The sequence below is a fragment of the Phalacrocorax carbo genome, chromosome 17 (genome assembly GCF_963921805.1).
Source record: "Phalacrocorax carbo chromosome 17, bPhaCar2.1, whole genome shotgun sequence".
Lineage (NCBI taxonomy): Eukaryota > Metazoa > Chordata > Aves > Suliformes > Phalacrocoracidae > Phalacrocorax > Phalacrocorax carbo.
The window spans coordinates 8,225,227-8,241,172 of NC_087529.1; the positions used below are offsets into that span (position 1 = coordinate 8,225,227).

The window sequence follows — 15,946 nt, forward strand, 5'->3', positions numbered from 1 at the left end:
GAATAACAATCTGACCCATCCACCAAGAATGCCTACCACAGCTTTCTATTGGCAGAGAAGGAAACGAAAAATGCTTGTTTTAAATTTAAAAGATTTTGTGGAATCAGTTTGCTACAGAAAACAAAGATCAAAAAAGTCATCTAAGAGAAGGAAAACACCAAAAATCTCAGAGATTTCTGCTACCATGATTAAGTTTCACATCCTTCAAAGATGCTCCAACAGTTAAAAGCATCTTATAAATATATGCTCCATTCAAACCTTCCCTTACCCTAATCCTGTGAGTAGGTGCAATCTTATATGAAAGTTAAAATACAATGATGATAGAAGTACCTAAGGTACCATCATATCATCGTTCTGCTTTTGTTTTGTGGGGTGGTGGGGGTGGTGTTATCAGTTGGTTGGTTGGGTTTTTTTGAAATCAGTATAGGTTATCTCATGGTCAGTGTGGAAGGAATTAATTTTTACCTGTTGTACTTCAGTGTAAACATTAACTGCTAGAGTTCAAAGGTACTGCCTCTCTTGGGACAAAACGCAGAGGTTTTGGTGCTCTCGTTGCAGCCAAGTGAGATTTCATACACTTCTTGGTCCATATCAACAGAATTAAAGAATTAACATGGCTTACAAACATGTCAGTGTTTTACAAGTTATGTACTCAGTTCCTTTTCTCAAATTCTCTTCTGGAGACCGAGACCAAGGGCTGCTGGATGTTCTAGCAGACCTTCCTGCAGGTGATGCAGCTTTGCCACCTGCAGCCATCTAGCTCAAGTCAGTCCCAGTGATTACTGCTCAGTAGTTGTGGTGGCGGGAGGAGGGCGGAAGGAAGGTTTAGGACCCCCCATCCGCAATACAGAATATAAACCTCAAACTCATTTTCACTGATTGTCTGCACTGAACAGGAGCAGCTGAGACACAAGCACACCTTGTGCTCTGCTGCCCCGGTGACACTGACAGCCAGCCCCAGCAGAAAACCCAGGAAGTCTGCTGGGGGCAGATGGGCCTTAAACTGCTTGAGCAGACCCTCTACAACGTGCACACCAGCGCTTTACCCAGCCCCAATCAGTCAGTGTGCTGCCGCTGTCTGGAGCCGTACTGATGGCTCTTACACCAGAGACTGCTGTAAAAACAGTTTATAGTAGAACATATGTTTTAGAAGATACCAGGAAAAATGGGACCACGGTTTAGCACTGCTACTGTTATTATCCATACTTAACTGCATGAATTGTTTGCATTTCAAGAGCTGAAATATCTACATCCACTCTCTGCCACTACGCAGAAGAATAAGCACTGAATTCAGAATTATTCTTTGCACAAGTGTTTGCAAAGATACATCACATTAACGAGGACAATGCTAAAGACAACACTGTGCTGAGTCATATGGAGTGACTGCGCCATTCTCACCTGACCCAGAATCTGCCTACTGTCAGAAAAAGTCTAAGCATACTTACGTACCCAAAATACTTAAATATATATATATCCAACCCCCAAAATATATTACCAAAATTTAAATTTGTAGTGATTTCTGGAGCAGTAACACTTCTCTGTGCAAATATGCATAAACATCCCTGTTCTGAGTAGAAAGCAACAGCTCTGCCAAGCAACCACCTCTCTGGTATCTGCCAGCATGCATGAATAAAAAGCTTCAGGAAAGACTAATTTAGTATTTCCCCATCTAATCTAAAAGGGCTGTGGCCAAAATTCTCTGCAATTTTTAAGTTCTCACATTATTAAGTTCAGCATCATGCTATATGTAAGACAATTCTCAAGCCACAGAGTTTGGACTCTGAACAACTTTCCTTACCAAAACATTTTTCAAGCAGCATTATAGAAACCACCATGCCCAAATAGTGTCCCAGACAGGGTTTGCCGTTTAACTAAAAACCTTGTGGCAACAATTAGTTTGGCATCTATGCGGTCACAAATGAAGTTTACAAACAAGATAAAATGGCTTAGGTGTTCTATTTTTTGGCACTGAGCTTCAGCAATTTAACACACACCCTTAATAAACTTACATGGCTTTTCCATTGGAGCAACAATCATTTGGAAAAGAGATGTGTAAATCTTCCTTTACTGAGAGCACAAGCAGATTACTAAACTTCTTGCCACAGCTTTTTTTTTTTTAAAAGGGCATTAGCATTTTAAAATAACAAATTTGAAAACTCATGTTCAAGTTAATGCTCCTTTAAATGACTATAAGCAGCTTGGCTGCCTTCTTGCAGTGCCTGCGAAAGCCAAGTCTACTGAGGGTTAACTACCACATTTCCAGTCATCTTTAACTACGTCTGCTAATTGCGAACGAATGACTAAAGACACAGAAGCAAATGCAAGCTGTCTTTTCCCATATGATACGTCCTCAAATCAAAGGCCTCTAATGCACACCCATTTCTCTTCAAATTGGCTTTTTGTAATCAAATGGAAGTCAGATGGCATACTGCAGTCAAACTGAACGCTCCCCTAAGTCAGCAGCACCAGAGATGATGTTTGCGACTCACCTTCCTCGAGGAGCTGTCGAAGCGCACCCCACAGGCTTTGCAGCTCTGTTCAGAAGCCGTGGGAGACGGGTAGGAGCTGTACCCAGGGTTGGAATAGGCTTGGGCTCTGGCTCCCTGCTGCGGCTGCGGCTGCATCTCTTCAGATGAGCCATCCAGACAAAGCCAATTACAACAGCTTGCCCACATAGTAACTGAAAGCGGAGAAGATACACGTTAGAAATGGCACGGGAAGCAATCTGTCAGCTAAAGTGAGAACAAAGCATAAAATGCATATTTAAATTTCCCACCAGCGATTCATTTTTGACAATGTGTTTAAGTTTTGCTCTTTCCTCTAGCTTCCAAGCACGTGCGAAAACCACACACCCAGTCCGGCATGGTACGCCTTTGGTGAGAAAGGACAACTAAAGTTCAGGATATTTATTACTGGAATTCCTTAGAGTTAAGAGATTAGAGCAAAGATAAGATAAGTTTTATGTTCCAGTTGGCTGTACGAGACTCTCTGATCACGTTTGCTCTAACAGGCTGTCTCTATTCCATGTAAGCCGTAACACACAGACTTTGGGTTTTTGTGCATTGGGAAAAGCAAACAGAAGCTCAAGTTCTCATACATTATTTAAATAAAATCAGCAGCAAGATCAGGGATGACTATTCTTTGTTTTTATTCTAAATCCCTCTACAGATTTACAGCTACAAATCTAAACAGACAAAATAAAAGACAAGGACAGCGGAGGCACTGATTTAACATATGCCAGTTCTCAACTGAATTTGCAGCATTACAAGGCTAAATCATCACACAGCAAGTAAATGTCAGTAACTTACAAAAAATCAAACATTAGCTTCCAGTAACTTACTTGGGAAAACAATTGCATCTGAGACACATAATTGCTTGTTTATTTTTTTTGCAAGCCAATTAATTTTATATATACACACACACTCTTACCTAAAATCTTAACAGTCCAGTGCAAAATGCACAGTTTTGGAGTCTAAGACCACCCATGCAGAAGGATTCCAGAAACACACTGCTATAAACTTGCTTTTGGGAGTTTACAAAGAAATCTGAATTCATCTGGGCATTCAGTTTCTAGAGCATACACCATGTGTCATCACTTACTGGTAAACAGAATACAAATTGCCTCCTCTGCATTTCTGTATTCACACTGTAGTTCCTGGACTGTGTTTCTTTTATGACTTAAAAATCAGGCCCATCACCGATAGTGTTGGACTGCTCAATTTCATAAACTTCGGGAAATAATAAGACATCTCTCAGTTCTACGGCCAATTCCTTTGTTTCGCCTCAGTAAGTATTGCCACTGTAAAACTCCAGATTCCCAAGGGAAGGAGGCTGGTGCGAGTCCTAAAAGTTATTTAGCATAATATACTAACAGTGTTCAGTTTAATTTTTTTTTTTTAAGCTGTGTTAAGTCTTTTGGGTTGATGTACTTGAATCAGGAAGCTTTTGCAGCTTGGTGCTGTTCCAGTATCTGTAGCTTTAGCGGCATCTTTCATCTTTTCAAAATCTAGCTGAATTTGGCTCGTCAAAGTTACCGCTGTCACTGCAGTGGACATATGCCTTTCAAAATCCACAATGGTGAGCTTACCAATGAACTCTACCCTGCAGGCTCAGCAGATTATCATGTTTAAGTGAAAATCTACAGATTCGTGACAGAAACAATTCTTAGTTTAACTGATGTGCACAATGCTGTAGTGTAAATTGCAAATAGGTCTCTAATAAAAGAACAGTAACCGACAGAAAGGAGCCCCAGCTGGTTGCTGGAAGGACTGCGGTGACCAAAGGCATGGCAGAGACACACAGGGCACAAGACTATTACTGCAGATACTTGTGATAGCAAAGCCATCAAATGCTGATTCTACCAAATGCTGAAAATCACAATGCTAAAAATCACAATGCTAAAGCGGCATCAGTGTGTTCTCCATTCCCTACAACCCTCTCACTGAGTGCTGACATAAAATTGTGGAGGTGCCTTGACCATCCTCCTCCCACATCATTTGGAGCTGTTCTCAGAGCAAGCAAGCTGCCGTGCCTCCCAGCAGCCTCGAACAGCAAACTACCTCGGGCAGGAACGTGTGTGTTCTGCACAGAAATCACTTGGGATAGTCACCACGCAGCAAAATGAGATCCTACAGGCCACCAACAGCTTTGATTCCTGTTACATCCCCGTGTACAAAACCTGGTGTCAGAAAATAATATGCTTGAACACAGTTATTATTTATAAGCATAAACAAGAATAAACAAAAAACAGTGCGAGTTCTTACTGACACACAGGGATCTGAAGCCTGAAAACATTAATGGCATAACTGCAGTGTCTTAGCCTAATGATTAGTTTCACATGCCAAGGCACTCATCCCATATAAGCAGGGGTAATTATCACTCAATAAATACATGGAGAGAAGCATTCCACAAACAGAAATAACATATCATGCACTCGTATTAGTTCTGCACTGCAATCAAAGCACATACTTTAGATATCATACATAAAAGGAACAATGACTCCTTCTTCCTGCACATTAATTTTCAAGCTATTGGTCCCACTCCAAAGTTAACACATCCTTTCTATTGCAAAAATACAGATTTTCTGTTCTGAACTATGCTGTTTGGAGGTTTAATTTGTTCCTAGGAACTGCAAATCTAAACACCACAAAAGCTGCACAAACGAGTATTCACAACCTCCACAGCAGCGGAAAAACTGCGTCTATAGTCAAGTTTCCTTCCTGATTCAAGGACCCCTGCAAACTGAAGGCCACCCACAATTGGACTACTGCCTGCCCCAAAAACATTGTTTTCCAAAAAAAGAATAAAAAAAATAAAAAGACAGCCCACTCGTTCACTCTGGAACATTGCAACATGTCCAGCATTGGGAAGAAAAACACAAGGGAGCGCAGAAACCGAGATAAAATAAGGCAGAACTCAGCATTCAGCTGGAGCTGTAGTTTTGTGTAATTGCCAGGAAATGAAAAGGCTGACAAAAGGCTCGGATGTTGCTTTAGAAGAACCTTAATCCCACCCAACTACAAAAGCAGGGAAGGGAAACGTCCATAAACAAACAACTAATCACCAGGATCATCCTCTGGGTCTGTAACATTTTTCCAAAGGTATCTCCCATCTTTAAGAGAAAGGAGCACATGGGAACACAACAGCCATTCATACAACTCAGGCACAGCACTGCAGCCTGCACCACTGTACATCAGGTTTTAATTATATAAGGACCTCTATGTGTAGGTGTAAGTTTAAGTTAGGGTTTGTCTACATGCAGCATTTACATTGACAAAGATGCTTCACTGAAAACCACCTTGTGCTGATGGTAGATAGCCACACAGAAACGGACAGCCCTCCCTTCGCTATCGGCATTTCGGGGAGCTGGTGGGTTCCTGCCGCACACGTGGTCTGCACTGAAAGCAGGTGTCCCACGATTCTTTTGCACCACTACCCAGCTCTTTCCCAAAGCAGGATTCTCCTTCAGTCACACTGAGAGGTACGTCTTTCATCCAGATCATCCCAGAGATGCCAGCCAGCAACCATCACCTCTCAAGACAGCATACAGGTCAGGGAGAGCACCCAGACGATGCCGGATCCTGCTCCAGCTGCAGCACAGACCGCTCCAAGTGCAAGAAAAGGAGCTCTCAAACATTTCCACCACTGCCCATACAGTGGCCATCACGCTCTGCATCTCAGTCAACACTGACCCAACTAATTTTGTAGATATCTGCTACCATTTCCAAATCCCCAGGAGAACACAATGGCTGAAAAGCAAGAATTGCACCGTTGATACCTGGAACATGCAGTAGATGCTACACAGGAGCTTAAAATGGTGCCACGAGTTAGGCAAAGCTTTGCTAACTGGCAGCTACGCTACCAAGCAGATATGACTGAGGCTTAAGATGCTAAAACATCTCAGTACCTGCCTACAGCTGCACTCCAACAAGAAGAAATGCAGGTAAGATTCAGCAACTGCTTCAAGAGGGATTCCTCCTTTGCTCTGTACAGCATCAGTTTTAGACCTGAGGAAATAAGCACTGCCAGTGGGAGACGACTGGTAGCAGCAAGCAGAATTTCACGGTGAAACTTCAGGATGGCAAACTCCTAGGGATCTCCACAATATTTGCTACAGCCTAATTATTCCCTTCTATATTTTGTTACCCATTTAGAGGAACGTGGTCGGCACCATCCAGAAACTGGTAATTTCCATAAGCAATGCTTTGCAGATGGGTGGTTGGCGCAGATGTGGCAGAGTTTGAGCATCATAACTAGAAAGCACTGTTCTGTGAAAAGCCCGTCAATCTTTTGCAGATCAACAGCTGTTCTGCATGCAAGGAGGTCCCCAGTCACACCAAAGTGCTAAATAAATGCCCAGCCACAAAATTTACCAGCAGAAAGAGCTACTTCTTTGGTGTGCTCCAGGGCTTGGTAAACACTTAGTAACCTGACTAGTATTAACATGTCAGTTTGGAAAAGTTAACAGCACCATAGATTTCAGGAATTGTCAAGCAACTTCTTGAATAAAAGATGTTGACTTACTGGCATGACTAATGTTACAGGCATTACCCATATCAGCAGTCCTCATTATTCTTGGACATGATGCTCCAATGGGAGCCACAGAAAACAAATGTTTTAACTATACAGCTGAGCGCATTTTGGGGGAACTGACACCCATATGGCAGGCACTCAACAGATGGCTGCCGGCAGCCAACAAGTACCTGCCCTACCTCCTAACTGCATGTTGTGCTTGGAGCATCTGCAAGGGCGAGGCAAGAAGGAGCTTCACCAAGGGTGGAGATGCAAGATTAAATGCTCTATCCTGGCCCTGCAAACACATCCACCACATGGCAATCATCACGCTGCATCTGTTTTTAGGAAGGGGGATTGTTTTATCTTCTTTCTTGAGTTTCTTTAAGGAAAAGACATAAGAAATCCAAAAAATATTGGACGAGGCAGGGAGTTGCTTGCCATGGTCTGTGGGCAAAGCGGTGCTAGCACACTACCGCACCCTGACAGACTGCCAGTATGAAGCTGTGAATGCTGTGATTCCCTTTGATTTTAAGCAGAAGAGTGAAATTCATTTCACCACCTGTTCATTAACGTGTTCTATACATCACCATGAGTTTTGTATAAATTTGCAAGCATGATTTAATTCTGAAGGAAATGCCAGTGATGTCAAAGTTTTCCTCCCATACACTGTTGAAGATCGTATCCATAATGCAAGCCGGGGTTTTCAATTCCACCTTCATTAAAAACTGAAGTTTGAACACAGGTTCTCACTATATATGCAATATTAATGCCATAACCTTGCTGGCTGGAGTATCAGGGATCACTGTTTATATACTGTTTATATTAGAGGAAGACTGTTCACCGCAATGAGCTTCTTTTCTATTAGCTCCCTGGACCATCATAATCTTCTTTCCATCTCATTCATCGGAGGCCATTCTCCTTGGCTACGTTCTTACTACCTTTCAGAACCCCCTACGATCCCAAACTCGTTTCCTGTTCCTCAGCAGTTTCCAGCAGATTAACTGCAGAGTGTCTCAGTCTTCTCTCTCCACCTTCACCTCCTCTTTGCCAAACACCAGGTAACTGCCAAACTGCAGAATCCAGTAAAGACTACAGATGCTATACATCACCACATATCCCACCTGTTGTCCATCATGTGGCCTCTACAACAGCAAAACCACATTCACTGGCAAGACACCACTTTCAAGGCAACACACCAAGGCTGGGATTAATGTTATTCACAGAAGCAGGAGTTTCTGCCATTTCTAGTAGCTTCAAGATCACTGAAATCTGTTCAGGAAGCCAGAACAGGGCAGTGTGGCTTTAAAATACCAATGTCTTGCTAAAGCACATTTAAATTTATTATTTTTGCATTATTATTCCATGCTGTATCCCCTGAAAAATTAATCAGATCCCACTTTCATGAATGCTGTTTTACAGTGATTTCAGTATTTAATGAGTTAACTATCTTGGTGTTTCATTATTAGCATTGCACAGTTGCTCACTTTCACAATTTACTTTTTCCCTTCAGTAAACCTGCACTGATACGGCATGCCTTGCTAAAATAGTTTCACTAATAGCCTACCACTTACAAATGAAGTCACAGCTTGCTTGGTCAAAAATTAGTATTTACTTGATAATAGAGCTATAGAAAAATCTGCTCAAGTGACATTTATGCATTAAATATTTTTATCAGCCTGTGTCACAGGCACAGACCTGAATTATCATAAATGGGAGCAACCATATGTTGGGACACGTGGAAGAGTCAGCAAATTATTATCCACTATTAGTCATTCAGAGGAGGCACAAGGGAAGGAGGCAGGTTGCATGACATTTACAGAGGTGGTGTCTTAACCAGTACAAAGCATAAGAAAATGAAGGGTGGGGACCAGCCCCGGCTATCGCAAAGCATGTAAATCTAATTCGCTATATACAATGACTGGTTTGAACACATTAGAGTTTCACCTAGGGATAGAAAAAAAAATATATTTGTGAGTAAAGGTACTAGTCCCCATGTGCCTAAAGTGACAGCATGCACATCTTGCAAAGATACATAAGTAAATACCAGTACAGCTAGAAACACGGGTGTTCAGAGGGAAGAGAGACTGAAATTTTGGTATGGAGGGAGGAGATGTTTGTCCAGTTTGTTCTGTGCCTTCAAAATGTCTGAAGACACTTCACATCCCTAGTCATCCAAGTATGCAACACCAATAATCTTTGGAAAGACAAATACAGGATCACTCACCAGTCTGATCAGCAACTTTGATGTCAGTCTAAAATTTTTCAGGTGAGAAACCAGCTAGCTACAAAGGCAGAGGACAGAGCATTTGGGTCAAGCTGTGCTGAGCATGGTCAGAACTGGGCATCCAGGTTACCTTCTGTGATGCCTTGGACAGGCTTCTGTGCATCCGAGAGTGCCTATGCTGTTGGGCACATCAGGGCTAGCAGTTGCACTTGAACAAGATCTGCATGCTCACATCCACTGGCTGCTTTCGACAGAGCAGGCTGATGCTGGCAACCCATGCCCATACACTGTCTAGACTTTCCCGGTTGGATGTGGACAGTGCACAGCTGGTAGTTCAGCTTGTGCCTCCTGGTAATCCATCTTCAGACCCTCTTTAATACAGCATGACACAGCTGCATCTGTGCTTCTCCACCTCAGAGGTGCCTTCAAAAGCCTCTTCATGTGGGTGCCAGGTGTCTCAGAAGGCAGGAGATGCAGCACATCCCAACGCGTCCAGCCAGCAGCGTGGCACACAATGGGATTCAACAGCGTGCGTGCTTACTAGGTGCGCTGCTTCTCCAAGCATGCGAACCCAAAGGAAGAGGATTTGGCTGTGCACCAGCATTTTAATCAAGGAAGTGACATCCATTTACCACCGAGCAGAACATAAACAGCGCAGCCCATTGGGGCAGGGTGCAAAGCAGCGCAGGAAAAAGCTGGAACGGGGCCACAGTAGTTCAGCAGAGAGACAGCCACACACAACTGCAATGAAATGCTATCACCTTAAACTATTGCTGATTCCGAGAAGTACCAAGGTAACTTCCTAGTTATATGGTACAGAGCAACCGTCACACAGACAAATATCCTTTTATACTCTTATAACCTGGTTTACAGGGGAGTGAATTGTTTGCAAGGTAAGCCCTTAGAAAATTTGCTTAAAAGAGAGGAAAATTAAGAATTAGAGTTCTCAAATACATGAAAAAAACCACAGTGGCTATTCTAAGAACATTTTGCAGCTTTATCAGTGTTTATAAGCATGCTACATGACAAGTAATTTGCAACCTTACTCTCAGCGACACTTGCTGATGTTGCTTGCTGGAAGATTTACAGATCCTCAGGGAAATTGCCTTTACCCATCAGCAAATCCCACCGATACTGTCAGAAGCACAGAGGATCTAAGCTTCAAGCACCTATTCGAAATTGAAGAGCTGCAATTTTTATTTTAAAATTGAGAAAATGGTTTTAGAAAGCTGTGTGATTTATAAAGCATTACACAGGAAGCTAATTCCAAAGGCAGAAACAGAAACCCTCTCACTTGACTCCCAGCCTTGCACCCGAATTGCAAACTCACCACTCGCCCACGTTCCCTCTCCTCTGTAGAACAAGTAAAACCAAACTATTTTCCCCAATTTTAACATGAGATGCCTGGAAATCCTGTTTTGTTTTAAAAAGATCTGGGTACCTGGGGTGTGTATTACTTCAATATAAACAGTTTATTTTGACCCAAAATTGCATTTTATGTATTGAAAAATATTTAGATAAAAAGTTCTTCTTGCTATTAACTGTAATTAGGTCTCTAGACATCTGCCAGGATGGAAATTCAACAACAGCCTTTTTCCTTTGCAAATCAGTGAAATTATTCCAGCAAGTTAACACAAAACAAAGTGATTAATGCAATCGTGGGCCTAGTTTTAGAAAAGTATTTCTCTTACCCAGCCTATCTTAATTCCTTAGTCCCACACCTCTTCCCAAGCAACGTCCTTTGACTTCAAATAGACTACCTCCCTTCCACTCTGCTATGCTGAAAAACAATTTTAAAAATCCCGCGCACTCTTTCACACTAGTATGGTGTCCATCAGCAAGACAAAATTAAGTCAGTTGTAACATACAACATGAACCAAGTCAGAAAGAAAAGAAAGAAAACTTAGAAGATTACAGACTACTCCATTTCATTACCATTCCCTCCTAGCCTCCCGCATGGGTGTACACGTGTCTTTATCCCTTGTCCCACACACAGAAGTGGCAAAGTGGAAGCTCTCTGTCAAAACTTCAGCAACGAGCAGTCCAGGAATCCTAGACCATCACATACCATTTCAATCAGTCCTTTTCATTACAGGGAAAAAGGTCAATGCTGGCTCAGGCACTGAATTTTTTAATTTTTTTTCTTTGTTCATACACATCATCACAAGTCTTCCTTGGATTTAGTTTCAGCCAGCTGGTTTTTTTTCCCCAAGCAGAGGGTTGCTGCTAAAATTGTAATTGCAATATGTAGCAATAAATCGCTAAATGAAAACATGAACATTTAAATAACTGTGTACCTTCCTTAACCAGCTCTATTCAAGGGAGGTAATCATTCCATGCTCTCCAGACTTCATCTCAAATCCCACCTTGACCCCTCTGCTATGACAGCCATGCAGCAATAGCTGGAAAGGTTAGCTGGACCTGTGCCCCCCTGAAAGCCAGAAACAGTCTCCAAAGGCACAACGTAAGCTTTTCAGGGAGGCTTCCTCCTCATATTCCTACAAATACCTTGCTCTCTTTGCAAATTTTACATTGCCCAGAAGGGAAAGTTACTCAAAGTTTCTGCTGTGCTGCAGAAAACTGGTATGAACTAAATGACTTCAGCATTCAGATATTGCAAAGAAGCAGGAGCAATTCCACAGTTTAACCAGGGACATCAGGGGAACAGCTTTAAATCACCTCAGCTTTCACCGTGGAATAAGGTAACCACTGTTGGATGGCTTCAGTGATACTATTCTGAAAGGTGAGCATGCAGGGAGCTGGACAATCTAGGGGAGGAGAAAGGATGTCAAGTTGTATTTTCATCATACCACTAGAGTTCCCACTTAAGATAAAAAGAGATCAAGCTCCTTCCGTTGAAATCCTTGGCCCAAGAGGCCTACAACGACAGCTGCACGTCCTGGTTCATTGTGACAGGAGGTTTCTCTCCAACTGGATAAACTACAAATTCATAGTTCATCTTTGGAATGAAGCACAAGCATACGGGGGCAGTTGAACAGAGGAAAAAGAGAGGCAGTGTCCCAGATACAGCTCCTCCAGCTTATAAAACCCTTACCCACCATCCACAGAGGCAGGGTAGGGACACAGAAGGTAGGAGGTGTCTCACCACAAACTGCAGTGATGTGCACAGAAACTCCCTATCCCACCTGGTATACAAAGATTCAGAGAGATGAAGTACGCTAAAGCAGCTTTTCCCAAAATAGAAGACAGTTTTAAGTACAGTCGTAAGTCTTGCAGTGTTGTTCATCCAACAGCTGAGCTTGGGTTGGAGGTGGTGCAGTATCAGCAGTCAGAATTACATTAAATTTGTCTGAAGTTGGGATTGCAGTTGGCACTAATGCTCTAAAGGCTCTGTGCTATTTTTCAGGCACCCAGAATCAAGAGCGTTTGCCAATAAGCTATAACACCAGTTGGAAATCCCATAAATTACTGTTCATGCCAAGCTTCACGTTTATTTTTTTTTAAACAGTAAATATCTAAATCTTCCACCCCCACCCAAAAGATAACCTCAAAATTCCTCACACACCAAGCCTACTCTTCCCCCCCACCCCATCCTTTTTCAGGACATGTTAGCAGAAAATCAAGCTAAACCACATGGAATTCATACATGTGGAAAGTGCATGTTCAGGTCGATGAGGCTGCACTAAAATTGCACTCAACAGAGATTTGTGTAGACGGGTAGGCAACCTCTAACCTATTTAACTGTAGTCTGAAAAGAGATCATTGGATTTTGGCTAGACTGTAAAAGATCTGAATGTATATAATTGAGGCACATCATAACAAGCACAAACCACTGCAGACTCATTTCTTAGCTATGCCTATTCCAAATTAATCTCAATTCAAATCCAAACTAGGTGCTGAAATAGAATAAAATGCAACTGCGTATCATCTCTTTCACTAGACATGTACAAATACCAGCACATACATCACATCTGAAACGGTGTGGAAAGCTCTCTTCTCCCAGGCTGCAAAAATACTTACAAGTTTGTCAGAAACTTGTCAGGAAGGTCCAGGATATTGAATACAGCACCAAAAAGCAACAAACCTGAATACTAGTTTTATTACTGAGACAACAAAAGATATCGGGATAAAAAAGTTTATTTATGGCTTAATTACCTTATCTGTGGATGAGGAAAAATACCCCACCCTCATTTGAAGTAAGTAAAGGTGAAAGTTGGAGAGATACTTTGAAGTTGCACTCTTAAAGCATTTCCATGAATATTAATTATTATTTTTGTGCCAATCTCCATTTAGAACTGAAGGGTTTGAAATTCAAAATCGCTTCCATGCAGCCCGGGTTGAGAGCCTGAAAACTGAGGGAGAGTTTAGGCCTTACCATCCAGTGTCTGTCAGTAGGAGTGGCATGAACTACTTGTAACGTTCATGGGACAGTTGTGAAAAAGTCCATTTCCAACCATATACAGTGTGTTTTTCTAGAGCTGAAAGATTCTAAATTGGCTGCTTTACCACTGCCCTTGCTCAATTGCCAGCTTATCCTCTTCTTCCAGCCCCAGACTCTGCAGAACGTTACGGACTAGTAACCCCAAAACAATGCAGACTGAAAACTGGCCTTTATTCAAACTGAAACATCAATCAACCCAACAACCATCTTGTCCTGTATTTTTGGTTACTGAGTTGAAAGGTAACATCCCTAGGAGGCTCAGAGACTGAGAGGATACAAGGTAATCAAAGCCTCAAAGGGCCTTTAAGGACCTGCATCTTCTGGATGCCCTACCTTTGTCATGAAGAGGAAATTTCCCATATATGGCCCAAGCCGACCAGCAGACTAGGGTCACATTTCAGTTCATGGCTTTTGGCAAGCCCAAGCATTCAGACATCATGAGTCAGTGCTCCAGAAATCATTGGGTTTTGTAAACCAATAAATTTTTTTTTTTTTCCAATTTGCCTTGGGTTTGTTGGGGTTTTTCCCAAGCTTTGCAGCACACAGACATCAACACATTTAAATTTTGCTTCTCTGTCAGTGGGAGAAGCACTTTTTTCCATTCTGGGTTTGTTTGCTTTGTAAAATGACAGACAAGATTTTTGTATTGGACTAAATCCTGGCACTGGGTCATTGAGGGGAAAAAAACCCCAACATACCAACTATCATGGAAGTTGGGAACAGATACTATGCTGTCTTGTACTTTCACAGCCCTTGAACAACAAAGAACACTTATTTTTAAAATAAGACCTCAAAACATCTTCACTTCTGTTCTCGGATCCCAAACAAATAGCAATTTATCTGGCATTTCAGCACAAGCAAACATGACTTCTGCTGCTAAGAGGCTCCCTGCGACACAATTTTTTTCCACCAATAACCTGATAACTTCAACATGAACCTTCTTCCATTTTGAGTTCTACATGTCTCAGCTCAGTAGTTTAGCAGAAACTGACCCATTTTTGATTACCCGCACAAAATCACATACCACTTACTCCTATTTAAAAAAAAAAACACACACCACAAAAAAACCCAACCTGAAGTTCAACAAATTCCACTGGGTAATTACATTCAGATTAGTAGTGGGACAAATTATTATGAAACAACTGGGGCTGAGGATTTTTGGTGTAGCTGTTACAGACGCGCTGTGCATCTGGGCCTCTTCCGTTCTATGTGCCTCAGTTTCCCATACATAAAATACAGATAATACCTCATCAGGAAAAGGAATCAAGTTATTTAATTTCTTCAAAGTAGGACTGTATTCATAATGGAGTTAAATATTTAACATAATATTTAATATGATATAAATAACTATCACAGCTCACAGAAGTAAGGCAATTCTGGGAAGAAATGCTTATAGTGAACAACCTCCTTGCACTTTTGCAGAGCATCCTAACAATTTAACATCAGAACACCACACAAATATTTTTTAAAAAAAAAAGACGATTTGGTGACCAACTTTGTTTCACACAAGCGCGAAGACAATCCAAGTCCAGTTAGTTTTTTGGTCTCTTTTCCTGGAGTTTGTTTTCACTCTACCAGTTCACAGTGAAAATTATGGTAACGTGCAGAATAAAGTATTGCTCAGAAAGTTTGTTTTTACTTAATGGGGCATTTTAACTTAAAAAAAAAAGTCTCACTGATAAATGTGGCTTTGTCAAAAAAACCAGACATTCCTCGAATAGCATCAGAAGGAGGCAGCACACTATCAAATTGCCATTAAGAAAAACATCTAGGATTTTAGATTTCAAATCTTTCGTGGATGTTGTAAAAATTCCTTTTTATTTAAAAGTTCAGAAGGTTCAATAAATATTTTTACACTGTTTCCTCCATAATCAAGGATTAAATCTGATCAGTCAAGTATACAGTAGTCAGTAAGAGTTTATATCCTTTTCTTCACATTTGTTTTTATTAGGAGAGTTTTTAGGAAATACTACCACGTATTCCAGATTTAATGTCAAGCTTGCATCTGTTATTCCAGGCAGAGCAAAAAAAAAACTTAGCTTGTGTTATTAAGAGCCACATCCAGAAGTAAGAAAAAAACAAGCCTAGGCCTCCGTAGCAGTATCTTACCAAGTTACATAGGTTTTGAGCAGAACACTGACGAAAAAGACAGGACTCATTCTGAGAACGATCATTTTACTTCACTTAGACAAAGTCAAGCTTTTCATGAGTTAGACTTGGGTTTGGCCTATATTCTGTTGTATGAAAAGGCTTCATTATATGCAGTTGAACATATTGTTTGAATAGTGTGATACAAATGGCATAAC

General features: G+C 41.4%; 1 protein-coding gene across 8 annotated transcripts in view; it reads right to left on the reverse strand.

Annotated features, from left to right (window-relative positions):
* RFFL (ring finger and FYVE like domain containing E3 ubiquitin protein ligase) overlaps positions 1-15,946 on the reverse strand; it is a 32,985-nt gene that overhangs the window by 10,584 nt on the left and 6,455 nt on the right. For 6 of the 8 annotated variants that reach the window (XM_064468040.1, XM_064468039.1, XM_064468036.1 and 3 more), the window contains one exon: positions 2,490-2,680. In XM_064468040.1, the coding sequence (XP_064324110.1) occupies positions 2,490-2,675 (186 nt within the window). In that variant the 5' untranslated portion in view covers positions 2,676-2,680. Of the gene's footprint in view, positions 1-2,489; positions 2,681-2,776; positions 2,798-9,238; positions 9,258-15,946 lie in introns of those variants that run through there. The other 2 variants (XM_064468044.1, XM_064468043.1) reach the window with 2 other exon arrangements.